A 25431-nucleotide genomic window follows, 5' to 3' on the forward strand; every position below is an offset into this window, starting at 1 on the left:
TCTTGTCAGTCGATCGCTGCTGCCGGCCATCAACACCGTCGGCTGCCACCTCGCCGGACTACCATGGCCAATTACCAGTCCACCCTCTACCTTTTCCCTATTTGCCAAGAAAGAAAGAAAGAAAGAAGAAGAGAAGTAGAGGAGGAGGAGGAGAGAGAGAGAGAGCTCTCTATTATTTCTCTCTTCCTTCTCTCTCATATTTTCTCTCTACTTTCTCGCTCTAGAAGACCTATGGAACTAAGTATTGGGTTTTGTCGACCTGATCTACGAATCCGAGTTAACCTTTATAAAGGGCCTTGATCACTCTGGTACCCGGGCTACCTACTGGACCGATCACCCCGGCTCTGATGAACGTCATTGAAATTTTCATTGATAAACCATGTTGATTAATCTTGGCCCTGATCGAGTTTGATTCATTGAGCGAATCGTCTAAATCTGACCTACATAAAACCACTATGCGTTTGGTCAAGACTTCTTGTGTTATTTTATTAAAGTCATTATCAATTAGAAATTAATTTTGTTGTTGATATTTTAAATAGGTCTAGCGGAGTCGTCTAGCGAAGTCTGATAGTCTAAGGCAGAAAAGGTAAGTAGGCCTTATGCTCCTTACTAATTTTCAAATTTTTACTTATTTTTTGGTATTATGAAAAATAAAAATAGTGTTAAATATTGATGATATCATATATTTTTTTAAATTAAGGATCAAGCACATGATATTATGAAACTCATGATTTATTGCGAAATAATGGATCAATAATTTTTTTACCATTAAGCACTATTTATGAATTATGAACACCATATTTGTGAAATTGTATTTTTGTTATGAAAAGATTACTTTCATGATTATTCTATTGTTAAATGCTTATTTATGGGTTATGAACTCTATAAAGCGATTTAGTATTTTATTCATGTATAATTAAAACAATATGATTCAAGAAATATGATTTAAGAAAAAATTGTCTTAAGAACTATGGCAAAAAGGCTCTGAGATAGTATGTATAGCCCCTAAAAGTGGGATAGATCGACATCCAATTTCATACGACCCTAGCATCAGGCAATAGTAGTTGGCATACAAGCCTACTAGCGGATTATAGTAGTTGGCATATGACCCTACCAGCAGATAATAGTAGTTGGTGTTTGTCAATTACGACCCTATCATGAGTATAATAGTGACCTTAGCATTTAGACTCAGATAAGTATTTTGATCAATGATATGGTTAAATGGTAAATGATTTATGAGTTTATTTATGCTCTATACCCTGAACCATGTTTATGACATATTGATGATTTATGCATGTATGATTGACTTTATGACTTATTTTATTATATGATACTATGAATGTACTATTTTGCAATATTTATTTTTTATATATAATGCATTGTTTTATGTAAAAATTTATGCTTGATCTAGTAAGGTAGTGAAAGGTTTACTTACTGAGTCGTGTCACTCATAAATTTCTATTTTTATTTTTCTCTTCTTAGGTGAATAGGATCAGTAGGGACGAAGATCGGTTCAGGCTTGGAGTTCGCGCTAGCAAGCGTGGCGATTTTGTAAAAAAAATTTAGCATTTTAAATTGACTATGAATTTGTAGTTAATGATTTTTTGATATTGAGGATTATGGGTTTGGTACTTATGTTTGGATTTAGAAGCTCTAAACCAGTATTGGTTGTATTTAATGGAATAAAATTGGATTCTATTTATTCAATTATATTTGATATGGAATTGAAAGCTAAGTGTAATGTTGGTTTCATATTATCATGGGCTGTATCCCTCGGTAGCACAGCTATGTCATACTCCGGATCTAAGGCATGACAATTATGGTGTCAGAGCAATAGGTTTGATCATGGGTAGAAAATTAAGCTTAGGATTATGATTCATTGGGATAGGCATAGGACAAGTATAAAAGAGTTGGTTTAGATCAGAGTTTCGCAGTAGAAGTATGGTGGAGTAGAAAAAGACTAAGTATCCTTATTTATTAAAATTAAGGTGTATTAAGTTTCGAGGACAAAACTCTTTTAAGGAGGGAAGAATGTGAAGGCCCACTTGGGCACGTCCATTTGACTAGCTTAAGCTCGGCCTGCGGCGGGGGTTCACCTCGTATATCATCCAAGGAAGATTCCTGAGTCAGTTCCCTCCGTATATCAGCTCCTCTCCCTCCGACGATTTCGATCAGGATGAGGAGTCCTAGGGTTGTGGGGACACTAAGAGCTCCTCTATAAGAGCGAGCCCCCCACCATCGTCGAGTGTCATGATCCTTTTTTCTTTTTTTCTCCCTTCAAAATCACGGCATCTCATCACTGTGCTCATCGAAAAATAGGGCTGCCGGACATCGCCGGAGTCAAGGTAATGCCCTAGACTTTTCTCGTTTTTCTTTTTTTTTCTTCCCACAACTAGAAATCACGATCGCCGGTAGAGAAAATGGCCGCCGGTCAAAAAACGGCCGAAAATCCACCGGCAAAAGGAGACTCTGTTGCCACCAAGGTGGTAGCCTAGTGGTACTGGGCAGCAATTCTAACCACAAGGTCCCAAGTTCGAATCGCTGCGGCGACGATTAAATTGTGGACCGGAGCTCACTACTTTGGCCACTGCTTGGACTTGTGGTGTAGGACCGCTCTTGAACCGCTAGTAGCCGGGGTGGTGCCGGGTGTGACGTACTCACACGTGGAACTCGAGCCAGAGCTCAGAGGAGTAGCTGAGCCGGGCCCACGGGTGGGGAGGGTATGAGTAAAACCGGTCGGGGTGCCCAACACACGGCCATTTCTGCCCGCATCGAACATTCTCCTAGCGGGGCGGGGGCCCAGTGGGGGCTGCTACGCGGGGGTGGGCTTGTCCCTTCCTCCCCCTACCCCCTTTTTTTTTTTTAGCAAAAAAAAAAAAAAAAAAAAGGAGACCCTGTTTGCAGGGTGATTTAGTCATTGTCGTTACATGGATCAATACTCTAATGCATTCTACAACATCTAGTCGTGACATCCATTATATTATTTTTTCACTAAATTATTTCGGAGCTGAATATGTAATTAGAGAGGTCAATTTTATGGTGGATTGGCTGGCAGGCAGTGATGTTAGCTGTGGGTTTCATGTGGAATCCGTTATTTATACAGAGATTAATCTTCCACCTATATTTCTAGTTTAGGCTATGTTCGTGGTTTTTGGATGCTACATCGTTTTACGTTTTGTTGTTTCTTACTTATATTTGTTTTATTTTTCTTCCGTCTATTGTACCAAAAATAATAATAATTTTTTCTCTTTTAATTATTAAATAATTATTTCATGCATGTAGATTGGGATATTGTGGCGTTAGATCAGCACCTGACCCCGCCCAAGCTAGGGTTCTTCCCGGACGGCTTCCCGCCCTTCCGCTCCTATCCACTGTTATCACGGTATCCGCCGACCCGATATCTCCCTCTCTCTCCCTCTCTCTCCCCACAAACAGTCGCCATGGCCTCTTTCTCCCCTCTCTACCAGCCCCGCTCGGCAGTCCGCATCAACTTCTCCTCTCTCCGGCGATGCCGCTGCCACCCTCTCTATTCCCTCCTCCCCACCTCCGCCTTCTCCAACCCTTATCATCGCCCCCCCATCTCCCCGCCCCCGCCACCCACCCCCAGATCTTCTCTCAATCCCCTCTTCCTTCGCTGCTTGTCTCCCGTGTCCAGCATCGCTTCTGTTCCCAGCCCCAACCCTTCTCCAAGTCTCTTCCGCCGCTTTGCCCGGTGTGCGGCCACCGCCGTGGCCTCCGAAGCCCCGCAAGAGTAAGCTTTTTCTTTAATATTTTCCAAATGTCTGTATATGCTTTTGAATAGAGCCACTGGAATTGAACGATTCTATTTATTGTGCATTCGTTATGGTTCAAGATTGTTCTTTTGTTCTATGCGTTATCTTGTGGTTATTCTGCCACCGTAAGCAAATATAAGTGACTTTTGAGTTCAATTTGTTTGGAATTGCTTGCATGGAGATCCGCACTTATTTAATTGGCATGAATTTAAATTTTAATTGCTAGAATTACACAAACTTGTACTTTTAAAATGCTGTAGTTTCTTTCATTTTGTATTGAAGACGATTTCTTTAGCTTGTTTAGGGTTGGAATTTTTTTCTTTTCTTTTTCTCCTCCCTGGAAGCATGCCAATAAGTCAAAATTATACATGGTTCATTTGACCTACAAAAGCATAGTTTCGTGCCTTCTTACTTGGACCGAAGGAGGTGGAGTAGAGAAGGTGGAGATGGAGATAGCTGTGGCATGCTATATTGATGGCAAACAGGAAGTTGCATCTTTAGAAAAGTTAAAAAGCGACCTATGATTGTTCTTGTGGGCCATGATGTTGAGAAATTGAAGGGCAAAACTTAGTTTCCAGAAGCAAGTGCAGGTGCAGGAAGTGACTCTCATAGAAAAAGAAAAAAGAGAGGAAATGCTTTGTAATTGGGTGCAGGGACGAGTCTCCTTTGAAGTGTATATGCCATGGTAGGTGGAAGATTCTTACTTTTGAGGAACAATATGAAGTGTTCTTGATCAAAAGTCATGATGCAGCCCAAATTTATTTAGTTGGAAACAAAGTGTTCCAAAGGAGAAAGCAGGAAGGAGCAACATTATGCTCATTAACGTAAACAGTTTCTCCTTACAAGGTGCTGAAGGGAAGAGGATATCTTTAGAAATAACCCTTAGGAGAAAGGCTATTAGGTTCATCATAAAGTAGTAGTGGGACACCGTTTTTTTTTTTTTTTTGAGGTAGATGTATCTTTAACTTAGATGGGTTCTTTTTGCTCTAATTTCATTTGAGGGAAACTTTATGACAGCTTGGATTTGCTTGCTCTTGTATTTCTTTAAGTGGGTAAGCCAAGTAAGATTTTACTTTGAGTCCTTATTACTTCAATCATCAGTGGAGTAGTGGGACTCTATCAACCTACTACTATTTGTTAGACATATATTATCAGAATTTTATGTTGGGAATTTCTATAGAGGAGAATTTGTTTTTACTTGTTCTCATAGTTGATGGAAGAGGTCATTCCATGCTGCAAACATGCCGGAAAAGGTAAGTGTAGATTCAATCTGTGCTTTTCATGTGAGAAGATGCAATAAAGATAGAAGATTGCATTCTCATGGTGAAGTGTGGAATTTTGAATGCAAGTCACATATGGAGACTATGTGCTGATTTTCAGTTATTAGGCAGTCCTAATTTTCTAGGAAAAGGTCAGGTATCTGATTTTCTTGTATTTTTTAATCATTTTAGCACTGAATTTTGTGGGTTTCTGTGTCCTATTTTGAATAGGATTATAATCTGCAAAACCCACTTTAGATCTGGATTAGGTTAGGAATGATTTTAAATCATAAGACTAATGTTTTGGATTATTTTTTATGGCTTTCCATGTTGAGTTCCATTAGAATACATATTTTACTTTTTTATATGGGAGGGCTTAGGCCCTCCGTTTCCATCAAAAAAAAAAACAAAAAACAAAGCTAGTCAATTTTATTGGGACTAGGAAGGTGTTATGAAGACTCTTTGTTCTTCTTAGAGTCCTAATTTGGAAATAATAGTGCCTTCTTTATGCGATTTTCTGCTTCTCTCCCACTCTCCCTCTTCTTTTTTTTGTTGATCTTCATGAACTCAGGGCTAATCTATAGCTTTTTGGAGCAGGTTATATTTTTCAGTTCTGAGACATTGAAAATAATACTAGAAAGTACAGATCTGAACTTGTTTTCGATGGGCTGTGTGGTAGCTCATATTGTTATTGCCTTTGGTTATTAATCAGGGAGTTTATATGGAGATTGAAGTTTAACAAAACATTTGTCAAAATGATATAATATATCGATGTAATGTTGATGACATTTCCATTTCGACTATTTTTGTGTGGATCTACATTATCATGATCCTAATATAAGTAATAACTCAACACCTATTGAGAACGGGGACAACAATCCAATTGCTGTCAAAGTTAAAAGTACACCAGACATGAGTGTACGGTAGAGAATTAGGCAGTTAGTGCCCCTACTTAGTATAGCTGCTACTGTACCCCCTATACTATGCTAGAGTATCTAATATAACCATCAGTCCAGTATCTGCAAGAGAGAAAGAGCTACTGGCATGCATTGCTTTTGATCAAATGTAGGACTACCTTGATTGTTGCCATTCAGCTTCCATCAACATTGGAACCACCATTCTGATAATACCTATTGTCATAGCCATACCCACCATCATTGCTGTTAACTGTCTTAACATGATAATAATACATCATCGTTGTCATCCCATTAAATTTGACCCTCTTCATTAAAAATATGATTTAGATTTGTATTGTATGGTGTGGACACCTCAATGCTTGGACTTCCTCTTGCATGTATGTCATTAACCATTCATGAGAACAGGCATCAAAGTTGTAGTTGGATTTTGAGAAATATCAATACAATCCCTTCTGCATGTTTCATCATGAAATTATTACTTTAGGTATTGTATTTATGTTAATCTGTCGAGGAACTTGCGTAACTTGGCTCAAGTTGCGGGCCAAGCACAAGAATCTCAGTCCAAAGCCACCATTGACAAATGATGTTTTAATATATCCCAGTGATACTAGTAGCTGAAAAATAATTTTCTGGATAAATTGGAGATACTGTTGTATTACCTTTCCCTGGTATCTTGAACCGTTTGAACCCGAGACTCGATGAATATGGTCTAATTTCTAAAATACTGTAACCTTTGCTTAATCTTACTTTCTGGCATATTAGTCCTGCTGACCTGCTGTCAAAGGCATACTCCTAGTAGGGCCAGCACCATTTCCAGTAGTGCTACACACCATTCTGAATAGGGTCGACATCAAAGTAATTTTTGATCAATTTTTGGTACTTTCGGGTCAAAGGCAGTGTTCTAGAATTGACAATCTAGATTTATTTAGATATTAATTAGGTGCTTTTTTGATCCCTCAGTAAATAGTGATGTACAAATTCACAATCTAGATTGACTTAAGAGATCAATTCAGTATTTATTTGATTCCTCAGTAAACAGTGATATGTTGAGCCATTGGTAGCACCCCTTTGAGTAGCCTCAGTTGAAATCTTTGCTCCTTTTTGCTTTTCTTCCTATTTTTGAAATTTTAACTGTTCAGTCGATCTTCCACCTTCTTTGTTGAGCAGACCTCAATCGTAGTTGGTGGTAGAGCTTGAGGATTTGATCCTTTTGCACTAGTTATTATATTAAGTTGAAATCTATACTCTTTAGTTAATCCTCATGCATTTTTTAGTGTTTCTATTGGAATTCTATAAGCCAAGGTTCGTCATCTTGGTACCGGACCCCGTATCGGTTCCATTCTATTATAGTATCGGTATGTTCGGTATAGGGGCCGGTTCGGCATTACAAGTGTTGGTACGTCCTTCATACCATGTACCTATTCGATTTTGGTACAATACGGTACGGTCAGTACATACGACAAACCTTGCTTTGAGCCATTTCTTAAGATTGCCAATACACTAATGAGACAATAGATGAAAAGTATGAATAAAGAGAGAATATTTATGCTTTCATGTCTAGCAGTTGAATAGAAAATGGATATATTGGTCTCAAACAACATTTTTTAAGTGATCGCGGGGATTCTGGTTATGTCTCCAAGCTTGATACCATGAAGTGTGGCAATAGCCAAAAAATCATGAATTATGTGCAAACTAGGAGACTAGCTAAAGAATGTTCCTACAGGATTCTTGATCTTTGCTCACCAAAGATTTCAGGATAGGATGTAATAGGTATAAGGGGACGACAATAAACAACTACATTTAGCATATATTGTTGTGAAGTGATTTGTATGCTATCTAATTGGTTATTTGGACTACTTAAAGATTGATTAGACAAAACATAATCAGTGTGTGATCATATTGTCTTGCCCACCTACAAACTTACCACATTTGTGGATCAGCTTTATGGATTGCAGTATGTTCTACCAATCTCTGAGTACATCTAGCAACCTGCTTTTATCCTAGCTTTTATGTATACTATATTATTATTCAATATTATTACATCGCTATTTATGTTGTTAATTTCTAATTACGGAATAATATAAGTTATAGTTTTGTTGTACGAGTCATCTCTTATTGTGACTTGTTGCCTCCTATGGTGGAATTTAAGTTTTTCTAATAATCAGTTTTCAGTGCATTATTTGTGCATAAGATGTTTTCCCTTCAGATATGACATGTTAGAGGCTGGAATGTCATGCACAATTTGGTTAGTTTAAACTGGAATTCTGATCATTTGTATTTTATATGCTTTGTCTAGTCCAGTGTCAACTTCTGAGAACAATGATAAAGGACGTATTTACCATGAGACATATGGATGTCAAATGAATGTTAATGACATGGAGATAGTACTGTCTATCATGAAAAATGCAGGGTATGTAGAAGTTGTGAAGGAGCCTGAGAATGCAGAGGTCATATTTATTAACACCTGTGCCATCCGAGACAATGCTGAGCAAAAGGTCTGGCAGAGACTAAACTACTTCTGGTTTCTGAAAAGGGAATGGAAGACTAATGTTTCTGTTGGAAGATCACAGTCTCTGCGTCCGCCAAAGATTGTTGTTCTGGGATGCATGGCTGAGAGGTTGAAGGATAAAATACTTGATGCAGATAAAATGGTAGATGTAGTCTGTGGACCAGATGCTTATAGGGACTTGCCTCGCTTACTAGAAGAGGTTGACTATGGGCAAAAAGGAATCAATACGCTTCTCTCCCTTGAAGAAACTTATGCTGATATCAGTCCAGTAAGAATTCCAAGCAATTCAGTGACTGCATTTGTCTCAATAATGAGGGGATGCAATAATATGTGTTCATTTTGCATTGTTCCATTCACTAGAGGCAGAGAGAGATCTCGTCCGGTGTCTTCAATTGTTAGAGAAGTTGGTGAACTATGGAAAGAGGGTGTAAAAGAAGTAACTCTCCTTGGTCAAAATGTGAACAGTTATAATGATACTTCAGAAGCCAAAGAACCAGGATCAAATTGGAGACTTAGTGAAGGATTTTCCAGTGTGTGCAAAGTGAAGAATATGGGATTGCGGTTTTCTGATCTCTTGAATCGACTATCCTTGGAATTTCCGGAGATGCGCTTCAGATTTACATCACCACATCCAAAGGATTTTCCAGATGATTTATTGTTCTTAATGCGGGATAGGTATAATATCTGCAAAAATATTCATTTGCCAGCTCAAACAGGGAGTACCTCAGTGCTTGAAAGAATGCGTCGAGGTTATACCCGGGAGGCTTACATGGACCTTGTGCGCAAAATACGAGACATCGTTCCAGATGTAGGATTAAGTAGTGATTTTATATGTGGTAAGCCTTTTCCTTTTGCCTTTTAATTTTGAAGTTTCTAAATAATCGATTGTTGAATTTTAGTATGGTGTCTTTTCTTTTTGTCTTTTTTGGGTAGGCTGTTTTTATCTGATATCTGTCCTATCAAGTTAATGGACTATTGGATTGCTTGTATAAAGAAATACGTACACATAGATATATGAATGGTTGTATAGCTCTCTTGAACTTTCACGTCAGCACTTGCTTACATGGCTTCTGTTTTGTGCTGCACTCAATTTAATTATGGTGATAATTAAGTTTTTTAATCTTCGAACTTATTTTGTACCTTCTGGTATCGGAGCCTGAAGGGTCCATCAGCTTAAGCCCTAGTGAAAATTCAAATTTTTTTGCATTCAGAAGGATAATCTTTGTTGCCCAGAGATGGTCACCCAAGAGGGGGGTGAATTGGGTGTTTTAAAACTTTTTGACTAATTAAAATCAAATACTCAAGTGTGTGTGCAAAGATAAAACTAGAGTAGCAATCACAGTCAATCGCAAACACACAAAGGTTTATAGTGGTTCGGAGCTTCCACTGCTCCTACATCCACTCCCCAAACACCTTTGGGAATTTCCACTATAATCAGCGATTACAGTACGGTAGTTTTGCGAGTTCACTACCCAACTCGTTGTTTTACCCCGGGCTAACAACGAACCCTACAATCCCCCAATTTAACCTAGGCTTGGGACGCCTATCCCTTGTTCCAAGTCCCTTGATTACAAAAGATTTGAAAGCTCTTAATAAGCAAATATGACAATGAGAAATAATGAAAAACCCGGAAGAATCCTTTTGCCGTTGGAAGCGTGGGAAATGGTGATTCTTCCGATGTGGATCGCGTTGGCTTGAATGTGAGCTTTGAATGCCGAGTGGGAGTGAGTGGTTGAGCACGAAATCAGTTGGGAAAACTTGAATGCACTTGATTTCTCCTCTTGAAAGCTCTAACTCCCTTGAACCTCTTTTTCTTTCTTCTCTCTTGAATGATCTTGTGTTGGGTTGGTGAGAAGTTGTTGGAAGGCACTTAAAAGCTCCCTTTTATAGCCCAAAAAGCAATAGATCCGTTAGACACAAAAATATGACCGTTTGAAATTCAAATTTACCTGAAAAGGTGTGTCAGTCGCGTCCCAGGCGCTCCGGAGACGTTTCCGCTTCAACGCGAGACGTCTCGGCTGTATAAATTTTCTTTTGACGTTGTTTGGAGTCGACTCTGCGCTTTACGGGGACGACTCTGCAGAAGGACTCTATGACTTCTTGTTTTTCTGTTTTTCTGAGAGAGTCGCCTCGGCACTTTACGGGGACGTCTCGGGATGTTTACGCTTTTTGTATGGGGACGACTCCGCTGCCTCGGGGACGACTCCGCTGTTTTATCTCTGAAAAACAAGTCCTCTGAAATTCTCTGAGAGAGTCGACTCCGCGCTCTCTGGGGACGACTCGGAAGGTCTGCTTTTTACTCGCGGGGACGACTCCGCGTCCTGTGGAGACGACTCGCGCGCATCCCTTGAAATCGGCCTTTCTGCCGCCTCTGAGAGAGTCGACTCCGCAGTGTCGGGAGTCGACTCCGACCCTGCGAGACGCCTCGCCAGGTGCCGGGGACGTCTCCAGACGTGCCAATTCTTCCTGTTTGTGGCAGAGACGTCTCTGAGACGATCCGGAGACGTCTCGGCTGTCCCTGATCTGTTTTCTTCAACTCAAAAATTCTTCAATAAATTCTTGAAAAATATGGAAACTTGCCTAGACATTTCTTAACAACATTCTTAGTTAATCACCTGAAATCCTCAAGTAAATTGTTAAGATAAATGGAATTAAACTCTAGTGTTTTGTATTCATCAAAATCCATTAGGGGGTCAACAATATCCCCCTTTTTGATGATGACAAAACACTGAGTATATGCAAAATTCGAAATTTAAACATATACACAGTATTTGATCAGATGTACAAGTATTGTGTTTTGGTTAGAGCTAGATACAGTGTGCATAATTCAAAATAGTCAATTTTCAGTTTTTCCCTTATGCATAAGTATTGGTCTTAGTAGCTCTTGAGCAATTTTGGTATATCAACTGAATTTGAATCAAGTTAAAATGTAAATTAATGAAATATTGATACTAAAGACAATTGAAGGCTGAGTACTTTTTGACTCCCCCTTTCTTTTCCAGAAGGGCAATTATCTTAAAGCCAATATTCTTCAATTTTGTCTTTTCTAATTCAACTTTTAAGTATGAGTGTAAATTTTGCATTCCATATTTAGGTTCTACTCCATATACTTCATATACTCCATATATAGGTTCTATATATCTACTCCCCCTTTTTGTCATCAACAATGAAGGGGACAAATTATTCTTAGGTACTTAAAACACAATTTCTAGTGGAATTCAGCATGTTACCATGATTCACTTAAGGATATTCAAGTTATGCTCCTGCTGTCCAAGTTATGTCTATTAATGAATGCAGCATTCATTTCACTCCCCCTTTGTTTTGGAATTCATTTCAGACCCTTTTTTTTGTTTAAAATAGTTATTACAAGATGTGCTCCCCCTGTTTTATATGCATTGATAAGTTGTGTCAAATTTGAACACTTAAGGTATGTTATGAGATTTTTATGGCACATCACAGAATCACATACACAAAGTTTGATTCCACAGAATTTGAAACATACACAAAGTTTCAAAGGAATTGTATGACATTCATATATCATTGCAATCGTTTGAGGTCATTACAAAGTTAAGAAAGGAAATCATTACAAGTATTGATTCCTAATACAAAAGAAGTTTCAAAATGAGCATAGGGTTTACAAAAAGAAGAAGAACCCTAGATGTCTACAAAATGTCCTTCACCGGCGACGTTGCTCAATAGCTCTAGCCGCTGCCTCTATGAATGCATTTATTGAATCTAGTAGAGTCTTAAACTGATCTCCCTGAGATTGATGGAAGGCTGCTACTAGTGCTTCAAACTCAAGACTCGCCCTTTCAATTTTTCCTTTAAGTTGGGCAGCCACGGTGCCTACACTGCCTCCAGGGCTTGTCAACTCTTGAAGACCATCTGATATGATCTTCAATTTCTCCTGTAGCTCAATTGATCTTATAGTTTGGATGGTACTCACATGAACCAACTCTGATGCTGTAGCTTCTACCTGAGTTTTGATTTCCTTCAATTCTTGTAGGAGAGCTTCATGTGAGGTACGGATGGGGGCCAACTCAGCAGTGATCATCGATCTCATCTCCTCCCTCATCTGCTGGCATATCACAGATGCTAGAGTGTGCATCTGTTCATCTGATAGGGAGAAAGGCCCACTAACTGGAGGAGGAGGAGGCATAGAGGTGGAAGGTCCAGCTGAGCTGGAGGGTACATCAGGGAAGGCCATATGGCTATGTGGAGGAGAGTGGTGGTCAGGCTCCTGATGTGGGATCTCGGGCTCTAAGGTTTGAGGTTTTCTTTTAGGGACCTTAACCCAAGACCCATCTACCTTGTGAAACTCCATTCTACGCATTGTGCTTTCATTATAGTAGTCGGTGTTTCTTAAAGGTTTTGCAGGCTCATTTTCTGGAATGGGAACTTTGAAATGTTTGAACAGTAAAGTAAAGATCATTCCATAGGGTATGCTAAACCTAGAATACCTATGACATATAGAGATGTAGTTTAACATAAGTCTAGGGAGGTTTAGGGGGATCCCTAGTAAGATATGGTGCATGATAGCTAAGTCTCGCTCCGAAACGAAATCGAAGCGGCCGGTTTTTGGAAACAAGATCCAGTTCACAATGCTCAAAAGCAATCTCATTTCGGCATTGAGGTCTTGGGAGTTAACTACATCAAGAGGGCCGCAGTCCTCTCGTCCTAAAACTAGGTTTAGGGCAATCTCCCTTTGGGGATGTGAGGTCGGAGCCTCACCGTATTTGGGGATTTGCAATATGCTAGATAGGATATCCTCATTAATCTCTATCAATGTCCCTCGGACATATCCAGTGTATTCCGAGTCCCCTAAGGCCATGTTGCTAAACATTTCTCTAACTAGGCCGGGATAGGTTGATGTGTTTAGGGTACAAAGGTGTTCCCAACCTTGGGCACGGAGTCTCTCTCCAATAGAGAACCCCTCACTATCTAGAAATTGGAAGTCAATGTACCTACCAGTGGTTACTGTGCGATTTGCACAGGAAAGGGTCGTGGTTGGCGGAGCAACCGGAGGAGACGGCGCGGAAGGCTCTTCCCTCCGTTCCTCGTCGTCGGTCGCTACCCTAGGACGCCTCCCACCCGTTCTCCTAGCTCTTTTAGGTGCCATGGCTCGGAAACCCTAGGGAAATGGGGAGAAAGAGGCTAGGGTTTGTGGTGGAGAGAAAATGGAGGCTAGGGTTTTGTGTTTTCGTTGGGGACGAAAGAGGATAGCTCGGGTCGGCTCGAGCTGTTTCGACCTAATTTAAAAACTTTCGTTCGGTCCCCGAGACGTCTCCACGACTAACGCGAGACGTCTCGCCGGGGGGACGTCTCTGTGATTTGCCAGAGACGTCTCCGGCACTGAAAATTTTCTGAATGATTTCTATCTTTTCCCAATTTATTTTATTTAACCACACTAATCAACATGATTTCTTTTGGTGAATATAGAGTGAGTTTGTTTGTGATCCTCCCCTTTAATAATACACCCTATAAAAGTTTGATAATGATTTTTGAATTATTAATATTGAAATGAGGAATGTTTGACCAAATTTCGAATACCTATGAAATAGGCTCTGAAAATATCTCCATGAAGAGTCCAAGGGAGGGTAACCATCCTCCGGAAAGTCAAACAGTTCGTCATTTAACTTAGATAGATTCATGCTTTTACTTAATAGATACTAGGTTTGCTATTTGTGACTTTGAGGTGGATTACTAGTTTGAGTAGCAAAGCATTGCAATACAAGTTCAATTTATTTGCTAGGATCATACAAGCTCAAAGCATTCCTTAAGAGGTTGAACCTATCTTTACAAAGGGGCTTTGTAAAGATATCAGCCAATTGATTTTCAGTACATACATACTCAATCATCACATCATTTTTCAGCACATGATCCCTTATAAAGTGATGCCTAATCTCTATATGTTTTGATTTTGAGTGTTGGACAGGATTTTTTGTTAAATTAATTGCACTTGTATTATCACATCTAATTGGTATATTGTCCATTTTGATACCGAAGTCTTCAAGTTGTTGCTTAATCCAAAGAACTTGGGCACAACAGCTTCCAGCTGCAATGTACTCAGCCTCAGCTGTGGATAAGGCAACTGAATTTTGTTTCTTGCTAAACCAAGAAACCAAATTAGCACCCAAGAATTGACATGTGCCACTTGTGCTTTTTCTGTCGAGTTTGCACCCGGCAAAATCAGCATCGGAATAAGCAATTAGGTTTATATCAGATTGTTTAGAGTACCATAAGCCTACATTAGATGTCCCTACTAGATATCTGAATATTCTCTTAACAGCTTGCAAGTGTGATTCCTTAGGACATGCTTGGTATCTAGCACACATGCAAACACTGAATAATATATCTGGCCTACTAGCATAAGGTAAAGTAAAGAGCCTATCATACCTCTGTACAATTTGCAGTCTATACTTTTACCTTTTTCATCTTTGTCAAGCTTGCAACTTGAGCCCATGGGTGTGCTGATTTCCTTTGCATCCTTCATCTTGAATTTTTCCAACATTTCCTTGATATATTTGGACTGACTGATGAAGATGCATTCCTCTGATTGTTTTATTTGTAGCCCAAGGAAGAAGTTGAGCTCACCCATCATGCTCATTTCAAATTCTCCCTGCATAAGCTTGGCAAACTCTTGACAAAGACTATCATTAGTAGCACCAAAAATTATATCATCCACATAAATTTGCACAAGCAATAAGTCATTCCCTTTTCTTTTAATGAAGAGGGTTTTGTCTACATTTCCTCTCTTAAATTTATTTTCAATTAGGAAATTACTTAATCTTTCATACCATGCCCTAGGGGCTTGCTTAAGTCCATACAATGCTTTATGCAATTTATAAACATAATCTGGATGTAAGTGGTTTTCAAAACCTGGAGGTTGTCCTACATAAACTTCCTCCATTATATAACCATTTAAAAAGGTACTTTTTACATCCATTTGATAGAGTTTAAAATCCATGAAGCATGCATATGCCAAAAGTAGTCTAATAGCTTCTAACCTAGCAACAGGAGCAAAAGTTTCATCAAAATCTATTCCTTCCTCCTGATTATAGCCTTTGGCAACTAGTCTAGCTTTGTTTCTTATAACTATTCCATCTTCATCTAGTTTATTTCTATATACCCACTTGGTGCCTATAATTGAAACATTAGGGGGTCTTTTCATTAGAGTCCAAACTTGATTTCTCTCAAATTGATTTAACTCTTCTTGCATAGCATTTATCCAATTTTCATCCTTTTCGGCTTCCTCTAGTGATTTAGGCTCTATTTGTGAAACGAAAGCAAGATAATTACTAGTATTTCTTAGAGAGGATCTTGTCCTTACCCCTTGTGAGGGATCACCAAGGATTAAATCCCTTGGATGACCATGTGCATACCTCCATTCCCTCGGAAGATCTTGATTTCTTGTTTGGGGTAGATCTTCTTCATCTTGCTGAATTGTATCTTCCTTGACTTCATCCTCAAGTTGTTTGTCTTGTATGGAGAACTCCTTCATTCTGTCTTCAAGTATACCTGCATCACCATCTTCTTCTTTTCTAGAAGAATCTCCATTAGCTTCATCAAAAACAACATGAATGGATTCTTCAACAACGAGAGTTCTCTTGTTGAAGACCCTGTATGCTCTACTAGATGAGGAATAACCTAAGAAGATCCCCTCATCTGATTTAGCACTAAATTTACTTAGATTGTCCTTTCCATTGTTTAAAATAAAGCAACGACAACCGAAAACATGAAAATAACATATATTTGGCTTCTTATTATTCAGCAACTCATAAGGTGTTTTCTTTAAAATAGATCTGACTAATGCACGGTTTAGAATGTGACATGCAGTATTTATTGCTTCAGCCCAAAAATATTTTGGTAGATCCGATTCGCACAACATGGTACGAGCCATATCTGCTAGTGTGCGATTCTTCCTTTCTACCACCCCATTTTGTTGGGGTGTCCTAGGGGCCGAGAAATTGTGATTGATACCATTTTCGTCGCAAAATTTTTCAAAGTGCTGATTTTCAAACTCGGTACCATGATCACTCTTAATTGCTTTTAGTTTAAGATTAAGTTCATTCGAAATTCTGTTATGAAACTTGATAAAAGCGGAAAAGGACTCATCTTTATGTGCAAGAAATGAAACCCATGTAAAACGTGAAAAATCATCAACAATTACAAGACCAAATTTCTTACCCCCTAGACTAGCAGTTCTAGTGGGTCCAAACAAATCCATGTGAATTAGTTCTAGGGGTTTTGATGTTGAGACTATGTTCTTAGACTTGAAAGAACTTCTTGTTTGTTTCCCTAATTGACATGCAGCACAAATTTTGTTCTTTTCAAAGTCTATTTTTGGTAGTCCTTTTACTAGATCTTTTGTAATCAATTTAGAAATTAAATCCATGCTAGCATGCCCTAACCTACGATGCCATAACCAACTAGTCTCATATACTTTGGTACTCATGGCTACAAGACATTGGCCATCCTTCATGGTGAGATCATCAAGATCTACCATGTAAACATTTCCATGCCTATGTCCTGTAAGTATGATCTCATTGTCAACTGGACTACTAATTATGCATAGTGAAGATTCAAATGACACTTTAAAGCCCTTGTCACAAAATTGACTTATACTTAATAAATTATGTTTTAGTCCATTAACTAACAATACATTGTCAATAAATGAGGAGGGTGATATGGAGATTTTACCAACACCAATGATTTGACCTTTAGCATTGTCTCCAAATGTGACTACTCCTCCTTCTTTTGATTTCAAGGTGACGAAGAGACTCTTGTCACCGGTCATATGCCTTGAGCAACCACTATCAAGATACCACATTCTCTTTTTACTCCCGGTTGCCAGGCATACCTGCAAAATAATCATGTGAAGCTCTTAGGTACCCAAGTTTTCTTGGGTCCTTCTTGGTTAGTGTAGTTGGTTCCCTTAGGCACCCATACTTTAGTTGTGTTTTTACCCTTTACAAATGTATTCTTGTTAGTTTGAATCTTTCTTTGAATGCAAGAATAGACTTTATGTCCACTTTTTCCACAATGAAAGCATGTAGGTTTTTCAGTTTTGACATCTTTTGCTTTCACAAAGAAATTCTTTAGATACTTTTGTTGTTTGCTAGTTTTATATCCTAATCCGGCTTTATTAAAAACAGCTCTTTGATTGGATAGAATAAGATTTAATTTTTCAGAGCTTTGTGTAAATTTCTCCACAATTGGTTTGTACTTATGTACCTCATTTTTAAGAATAAAATTTTCTTTAGCCAATTCTTCTTTATCATTTTTAAGGGATTCAACATTTTGCGCAAGTGAGGTATTACTATTCAGTAGGGATTTAACTTTTAGATTTAATTCCTTAATTAGTGTTTTTGCCGTTTCATTTTCAATGCTAAGTTTTGAATTTTTATTTTCTAGGTCAATGGTGTTAACATTTTTAACGCTCTCCTTCTCAATCAATAGGTTTTTAATATCATCCTTTAGTTTTTGATTGGAGGCCTTTAATTCTTTATTCTTTGCTCCTAGCATACTACAATCACTCATGAGTTCTTGAAAAGCTTCATATAATTCTTCTAATGTAAAATTTGTAGTTGAGCTTTGACATACCTCATCGTCTTCGAATGCCATGAAGCACAAGTTGGCGGTCTCCTCCTTCTCTTCCTCGGAGGAGGATGTGTCACTATCATCCCACGTTGCTTTCAACGCCTTCTTCTTCTTCTTTCCAAAGTGCTTCTTCTGTTGAGGGCATTCGGAACGGATGTGTCCCGGTCTCTTGCAATCATAACATATGATTGGGTCTCTTTTCTTTTCTTTTTCCTTTTTCCAATCATTTCTCCCTCCAAATTTCTTTCTTGGAAAGGGTTTCTTTCTTCTCATGAATTTCTTAAACTTCCTTACTATTAAACCCAAATCCTCATCTTCGCTTTCTTCTTCACTCTCACTACTTTATTCTTCACACACACTCGAAGTAGCCTTGAGTGCGATTGTCTTCTTCTTTGGCAAATCTTCTTCATGTTGCTTCATTGTGAGCTCATGCGTCATCAATGAGCCCAATAGTTGTTCAAGCCCCAATGTGTTGAGGTCTTTGGCTTCTACGATCGCCATGACCTTCGCTTCCCATGCTTTTGGCAAAGACCTGAGAATTTTACTCACAAGTTCTGGGTTAGTGTAAGATTTACCTAAATTCTTTAGACCATTTATTATGTCCGTGAAGCGTGTGAACATGCATGAAATGGTTTCATTGGGTTCCATCTTAAATAACTCATATTTGTGAACTAGAATGTTCACTTTAGACTCTTTGACTTGATTTGTACCCTCGTGGGTAACTTCAAGCCTATCCCATATTTCCTTGGCGGAATTACAGGTGGAAACTCTATTGAACTCATTCACATCTAGAGCACAGAATAATGAGTTCATGGCTCTAGCGTTGAGTTGAACCATCCTATTATCATTCTCATCCCAATCCTCCTCAGGTTTGGGAACTTGAATGCCATTAACCATGTGAGATGGTTCGTGTGGTCCCTTGATTATAACCCTCCACAAGGCATAATCTTGTGCTTGAATAAAAATCCTCATTCTAGTCTTCCAATAGGTATAATTTGTCCCATTGAAGAGTGGAGGTCTATTGGTTGCCTGCCCCTCAGCAGGAATATTATTGAAGGGTGTTGCCATCTAGATCTTTGGCTAAGACGGTTAGGTCTTCAAGAAATACACAGAGCACCTGCTCTGATACCACTTGTTGCCCAGAGATGGTCACCCAAGAGGGGGGTGAATTGGGTGTTTTAAAACTTTTTGACTAATTAAAATCAAATACTCAAGTGTGTGTGCAAAGATAAAACTAGAGTAGCAATCACAGTCAATCGCAAACACACAAAGGTTTATAGTGGTTCGGAGCTTCCACTGCTCCTACATCCACTCCCCAAACACCTTTGGGAATTTCCACTATAATCAGCGATTACAGTACGGTAGTTTTGCGAGTTCACTACCCAACTCGTTGTTTTACCCCAGGCTAACAACGAACCCTACAATCCCCCAATTTAACCTAGGCTTGGGACGCCTATCCCTTGTTCCAAGTCCCTTGACTGGAACAAGCACAATAAACAAAGGTTTTACAAAAGATTTGAAAGCTCTTAATAAGCAAATATGACAATGAGAAATAATGAAAAACCCGGAAGAATCCTTTTGCCGTTGGAAGCGTGGGAAATGGTGATTCTTCCGATGTGGATCGCGTTGGCTTGAATGTGAGCTTTGAATGCCGAGTGGGAGTGAGTGGTTGAGCACGAAATCAGTTGGGAAAACTTGAATGCACTTGATTTCTCCTCTTGAAAGCTCTAACTCCCTTGAACCTCTTTTTCTTTCTTCTCTCTTGAATGATCTTGTGTTGGGTTGGTGAGAAGTTGTTGGAAGGCACTTAAAAGCTCCCTTTTATAGCCCAAAAAGCAATAGATCCGTTAGACACAAAAATATGACCGTTTGAAATTCAAATTTACCTGAAAAGGTGTGTCAGTCGCGTCCCAGGCGCTCCGGAGACGTCTCCGCTTCAACGCGAGACGTCTCGGCTGTATAAATTTTCTTTTGACGTTGTTTGGAGTCGACTCTGCGCTTTACGGGGACGACTCTGTAGAAGGACTCTATGACTTCTTGTTTTTCTGTTTTTCTGAGAGAGTCGCCTCGGCACTTTACGGGGACGTCTCGGGATGTTTACGCTTTTTGTATGGGGACGACTCCGCTGCCTCGGGGACGACTCCGCTGTTTTATCTCTGAAAAACAAGTCCTCTGGAATTCTCTGAGAGAGTCGACTCCGCGCTCTCTGGGGACGACTCGGAAGGTCTGCTTTTTACTCGCGGGGACAACTCCGCGTCCTGTGGAGACGACTCGCGCGCATCCCTTGAAATCGGCCTTTCTGCCGCCTCTGAGAGAGTCGACTCCGCAGTGTCGGGAGTCGACTCCGACCCTGCGAGACGCCTCGCCAGGTGCCGGGGACGTCTCCAGACGTGCCAATTCTTCCTGTTTGTGCCAGAGACGTCTCTGAGACGACCCGGAGACGTCTCGGCTGTCCCTGATCTGTTTTCTTCAACTCAAAAATTCTTCAATAAATTCTTGAAAAATATGGGAACTTGTCTAGACATTTCTTAACAATATTCTTAGTTAATCACCTGAAATCCTCAAGTAAATTGTTAAGATAAATGGAATTAAACTCTAGTGTTTTGTATTCATCAAAATCCATTAGGGGGTCAACAATCTTGCTTCAAAATGTCTATTTCTAGAGCTAATCATTTTGTCATTTGCTATTGTTATTACCATACTCAAATGATGCTCAAAACAATTACTTCTCATAGTTCTTTTTTGTTATTATTGTTGCTTTTTTTCTGTGCCTGCGCCCGGGTGTGGGGAGGGTGTAAATGCATATGCTAAAAGTGTATTTTGTTTCTTTATTTGTAGAACTTTATCTATTCTACAATAAGAGCCTCTAGAACATTTGGAAGGAACAATACAAACCCTTATCTGCAAGTTTCTAACAAACCTTAAGCACTCTTTGATCATGAGCTTTCAAATTGTTGTGAAATCTCGGTCCGTTGCACCAGAACTCCTACCTGTCAGGGGAATGGGGTATTTGTCCCAAGTAACTGATGTAAATTTACATTGGGAGCATATGTAAAATATGAAGTATGGATTGGGGTTTAGACAAGCTTCTTTGATTACTACTTGGATTTTATATATCTGAGACTACCAGGTATAATGGATTATGATATGCTGTTTGCTTCAGATCTGACTTGTGGCTGGTTAAGGATGATAGTTAAACCAGGAACAATCATAAAAGTACACGAGGAAATAGTTGTTATTATCGAGTTTGTGGTGCACCGATCCTAATCAGACAATCATACTTTTTTTACTGATCAGTAGAATATCTTCGTAATGGAATAAAAATACTCTCAAAGTTAGCTGATGACGGGAACAAGGGTATGGAATTTATTGTGAATTCTCATCCTTGGTGTTTAATAAAAAATATCCTTTGTGTTTATGTTATGTAGATGCGCAGCATGTCAAATGTTTTAACTGAAAAAGTAGTGTAATCAATTTTTGCAATTGTATTTAGTGCTAATGTAAGTAATTGAGTCTAGTATTCAACAACACCAAGCACCAATGAGGCTCATCATTGTTGTTAATGCTGGTGCTCCAAAAGTGCTATTTTGATCGAATCCTGATGTTCTGTATCTGTGATATTCTTAAAGCTGGGCTTTCTAATTTTTGATTTTCTTATGTTATCTTGAATTTTCGATGAAATCAATGAGTAATGCCACATGAGATACAACCATAAAATTTGTTAGAAGAAAGGCAAGGAGAAAAATTACATATCTGAGTGAACTTGAGTTTGCTAGTTGTTTTAGCTTCAGATAATTCATCTTCATGTAAGACATGGTTTGGACAATGCTAGTCTTCACTAAAGATCATATTCAGTTTCTTTTAGCATGAAGAATGTCATGCTGATAGCTAAAGTGCATGCTCTTCTGAGGCCGCAAAAAATACCACATATCTTTCTATTCTTATTTTAGCGCATAAATATAACTAATGTGGGTCGTGAACACCCTGACATGAATTTTGGTGTAGAAAAGGAAAATTAAGATTTATTTGTGTAGTCTTTTTTTTATTTATTTGTTTAAGGATGAATTTTGGAGAGTCTAAAAGTCCTTGTATTTTCTGTTTATCTCTAAGTTCACAATCATAATTATTAGGAAAATTCATGTAAGGGCTACTCTATGCAAGCAGACAACTTGCATAGAGTAGATCACATAAAATAAAGCAGCTGCAAGTAATAATTCTTAGAGGGTTGTATGCAATCATGGCCTCAGTCTCTTCTGAGAGGATCGAATCAACTCCAGATGTACCATTAAGGGATGGTATAAATATTTTAAACATTATATGCATGCTTTTTCCATGGAAGTATCATGAACGAAGGTCCTAATATTCCGCTGCAAGTATCCGATGTTCATCTATTTATTCATCATGAGGAACCTCACGAGCTCTCTCTTTCTTCTCCCACGACCTCCCTCTCTCCCATGCTGTTCTCTCTTCTTCCACCGATCCAGTTGGATCTGGCAGCTTGTTTCCAAACAGACCCTTAGTGTTAAGTTCTTCAAGCCTGATAATAATGCGAACTATTCTATCCATGCACATGAAATATTTATGCTTAATTACCAATTTTAGAAATTTTGAGATCTATGAACAAACTAATGTCGAATGCATTTTGGGATCTGGTTGATATAAAGCTAAATCTGACTTTAGTTTAGATTTGAGGAATATGTGGGTAAAGAGAGAGAGGATAGGATTTTGATTTTAACCCATGATCAAGAGAGGAAGAACATAGCTGTATGGAACATATAAGGTATTCTGAAAGAAACTGAAATTTCAAATCAATCTCATATTTAAAATTGTAAGAAAGTAATAGCCATTCAAAGTCAATGTAGCCAATTAAACCGTTGAGGATAAGGATCTTGATCTGTCTAAGTTTGCGAAAGGAAAATATCTATATCAATGAGAGTGGTGTGGGGAGGCTCATCTCCTCTCTCTCTCTCTCTCTCACACACACACACACACACACAGAAGCAAAATATATTTCTTAAGTAGATAGACCTTTGAGCATATCTAACTTAAAAACTTTTAGCAACCCGTCTGACTTTTAAGGCTTCCTGAAAAATAGTGATTTTAGTTCAAGAAAAAAGGAAACAGGAACAAAAAAGATCCCTTGTCGTATTTGGTATCATAATTGCGTCACATACATACTTAAGGATCTATGTATTTGAAATGGAAAATAATTGGGGTAAATAAGAATATCCAATAAAGTACAGGAAGTAAGGTATCCAGTGGCCCAAGCCCAAGAATGCTGTTATATATTTACTTCTTCTACAGGAACATGTATGAAGCATGCCAGTGCACTTCACTGCATAATATACAATTTGTTCTTTATATCCTCAGAGAACCTGAGAATACAAATGATCATGGGAAAAGTTTTAGAAGAGTAGTGCTATGGGAATTTGAATGAAAAAACTACATGGAACCTCTAATATCATCAACTTTGACAGCGTAAAATGACACTGTGCTGACTGAACATGTTAATTCATTTTCTTGAAATACAAGAAGGTAATAGAGCCCACTATTTACATGGATCATGTCTTTTGTACTGCTTTTGGGTCCAAATAGAGAGTATTTGGAATATGGGTTCTTTTCTTAATAGGAAATGTATGGTAGCTAGATTTATTTTAATGTTGATTTTTGGAAGTCCTACTTTTCCATGGATTTCTATTAAGATCTTAAAACTATAGTAATTCTCAAATTATCTAATCTCATACAGGAGGTCTTCTCTCCATGTCAATAGTTATTTTTCAATATTTTTTAGCATCAGACCAATTCTTATTCTTAACCTATGGACTGTGTAGAACCGTACAGCACTGTCTAGAATGTCATCAAGTCCATTTTGAACTACCTGGAGTCAAATTTGAAGTGATCCAGGTTTGAGTGAACTTGGACATAGAACACCATATGTTACTTGTGAGACTTGTTTGTCTACTTCAAACGTTTGTGGCTTTTTCTACTTGACTTTCTTGTCCAGCTGATTCCTGTAAGATTCTATTCATTTATGTAAATCCTTCTCTTATATTACATGTTTTCTTTTCCTGTATGTATGCACGAAACATGGTTGAATAAATTGGCTAGACCTAGTAAAAGAAAAGGTTAAGATGACTTGGTGAAGTTTTTACAAAATAATCTCCTAGAGTTATATTTTTCGGCAGCAAATAGTAATTTTTCCTGAGCACATTTATCCACTATGCGATCATGTACTCTATTAATAGAGTTTTCTCTTTGGTTCTGTCAGGCTTTTGTGGAGAAACAGAGGAGGAACATGCTGATACCCTGAGTCTTGTAAGGGCTGTTGGATATGATATGGCATACATGTTTGCATATAGCATGAGGGAAAGAACTCATGCCCACAGAAATTACATAGATGATGTTCCTGACAGTGTCAAACAGAGGAGGCTGACTGAACTGATTGATGCCTTCCGTGAAAGCACCGGGCAGTTCTATGATTCTCAGGTGGGAACTGTTCAACTTGTTTTAGTTGAGGGACCCAATAAGAGGGCTCCTGAGACAGAACTGATTGGAAGGAGCGATAGAGGTCACAAAGTCTCCTTTCTTAATGTTCCTCTCCTGCACACAGTTGAGGCTGATGGAATGCGAAACCCAGAGGCTGGAGATTATGTGGAAGTCCGCATTTTGAAATCAACGAGGGCATCTTTGTCTGGAGAGGTGCTTGCACGCACAAGCTTGAGCATGTTTTATGAAAAAACTTTCGTGTCTTCTGGTGCAACTGCAAGGTAACTGATGAGATGGTGATCCATATTTTTGAGATGGTCGATCCTGTCAAATGGTGCTACTTCTTGCTGTCTATATGGAGAAGGGGACCGCAAGTCTGTTTACGGAGGATGTGAATCTAGTAGTTTGAGTAGTCCATTTTCAAACTCTTCCAAAGATTTAGAGGCACGATATAATCTCCTGAGGAATGATAGTGTTTGCAATCTAGCATCCTGGGGCTACTGTACTGCCATATGATACAGAGCTTGTACGTTCTTCTGCCAGGACATTTCGAGTTCAATTGATGAGAGCACAAAAATGTGATCTACATACCACTTAAATTAGTTTTATTGTTAACAGATGATGATAATATCGTCGAGTTAAATTGTATTTTGTGTTTCGCATAGTCTTATCGTAAATCAGAGATAAAATGCACATTTGGTACAGGTTTGGTTCAGGAAGATGCTTAACCCAAGCTCTGCGCACCCAATCTCGCCATATCCTAGTCGAACCCATCATTTATCAAACTCACAATTATGGGCAGCAGCCAGGCCTGACCATATTAGAGCGACACTTGGCGACCATCCACATGGAATGCACCAGAAACATCCGAAGCCCATCCTCCGCAT

At 38.8% G+C, this 25431-nt stretch overlaps 1 protein-coding gene across 2 annotated transcripts; it reads left to right on the plus strand.

Moving 5' to 3' along the window:
* The first annotated feature begins 3279 nt into the window (after nucleotides 1-3279).
* LOC103720985 (CDK5RAP1-like protein) lies at nucleotides 3280-25214 on the plus strand. Of its 2 annotated transcripts, none has more exons than XM_008810986.4 (3): nucleotides 3280-3751; nucleotides 8246-9294; nucleotides 24327-25214. In XM_008810986.4, the coding sequence occupies exons 1-3, from the start codon at nucleotides 3441-3443 to the stop codon at nucleotides 24827-24829; spliced, it is 1863 nt and encodes a 620-aa protein (XP_008809208.1). In that variant the 5' UTR covers nucleotides 3280-3440; the 3' UTR covers nucleotides 24830-25214. The 2 variants fall into 2 exon arrangements, with proteins under 2 accessions (XP_008809208.1, XP_017701642.1); XM_017846153.3 differs by having other exon boundaries at nucleotides 3663-3751; nucleotides 8251-9294.
* Nucleotides 25215-25431: the final 217 nt, after the last annotated feature.

This window comes from Phoenix dactylifera, unplaced genomic scaffold, assembly GCF_009389715.1.
Source record: "Phoenix dactylifera cultivar Barhee BC4 unplaced genomic scaffold, palm_55x_up_171113_PBpolish2nd_filt_p 000182F, whole genome shotgun sequence".
Lineage (NCBI taxonomy): Eukaryota > Viridiplantae > Streptophyta > Magnoliopsida > Arecales > Arecaceae > Phoenix > Phoenix dactylifera.

Excerpts from the sequence above, each read along its gene's own strand:
- LOC103720985 (XM_008810986.4), top strand. The coding sequence starts at position 3,441 with ATGGCCTCTTTCTCCCCTCTCTACCAGCCCCGCTCGGCAGTCCGCATC. Across the intron at positions 3,752-8,245 it reads GCCTCCGAAGCCCCGCAAGA|TCCAGTGTCAACTTCTGAGA; the intron begins GTAAGCTTTTTC and ends TGCTTTGTCTAG. Across the intron at positions 9,295-24,326 it reads AAGTAGTGATTTTATATGTG|GCTTTTGTGGAGAAACAGAG; the intron begins GTAAGCCTTTTC and ends TGGTTCTGTCAG.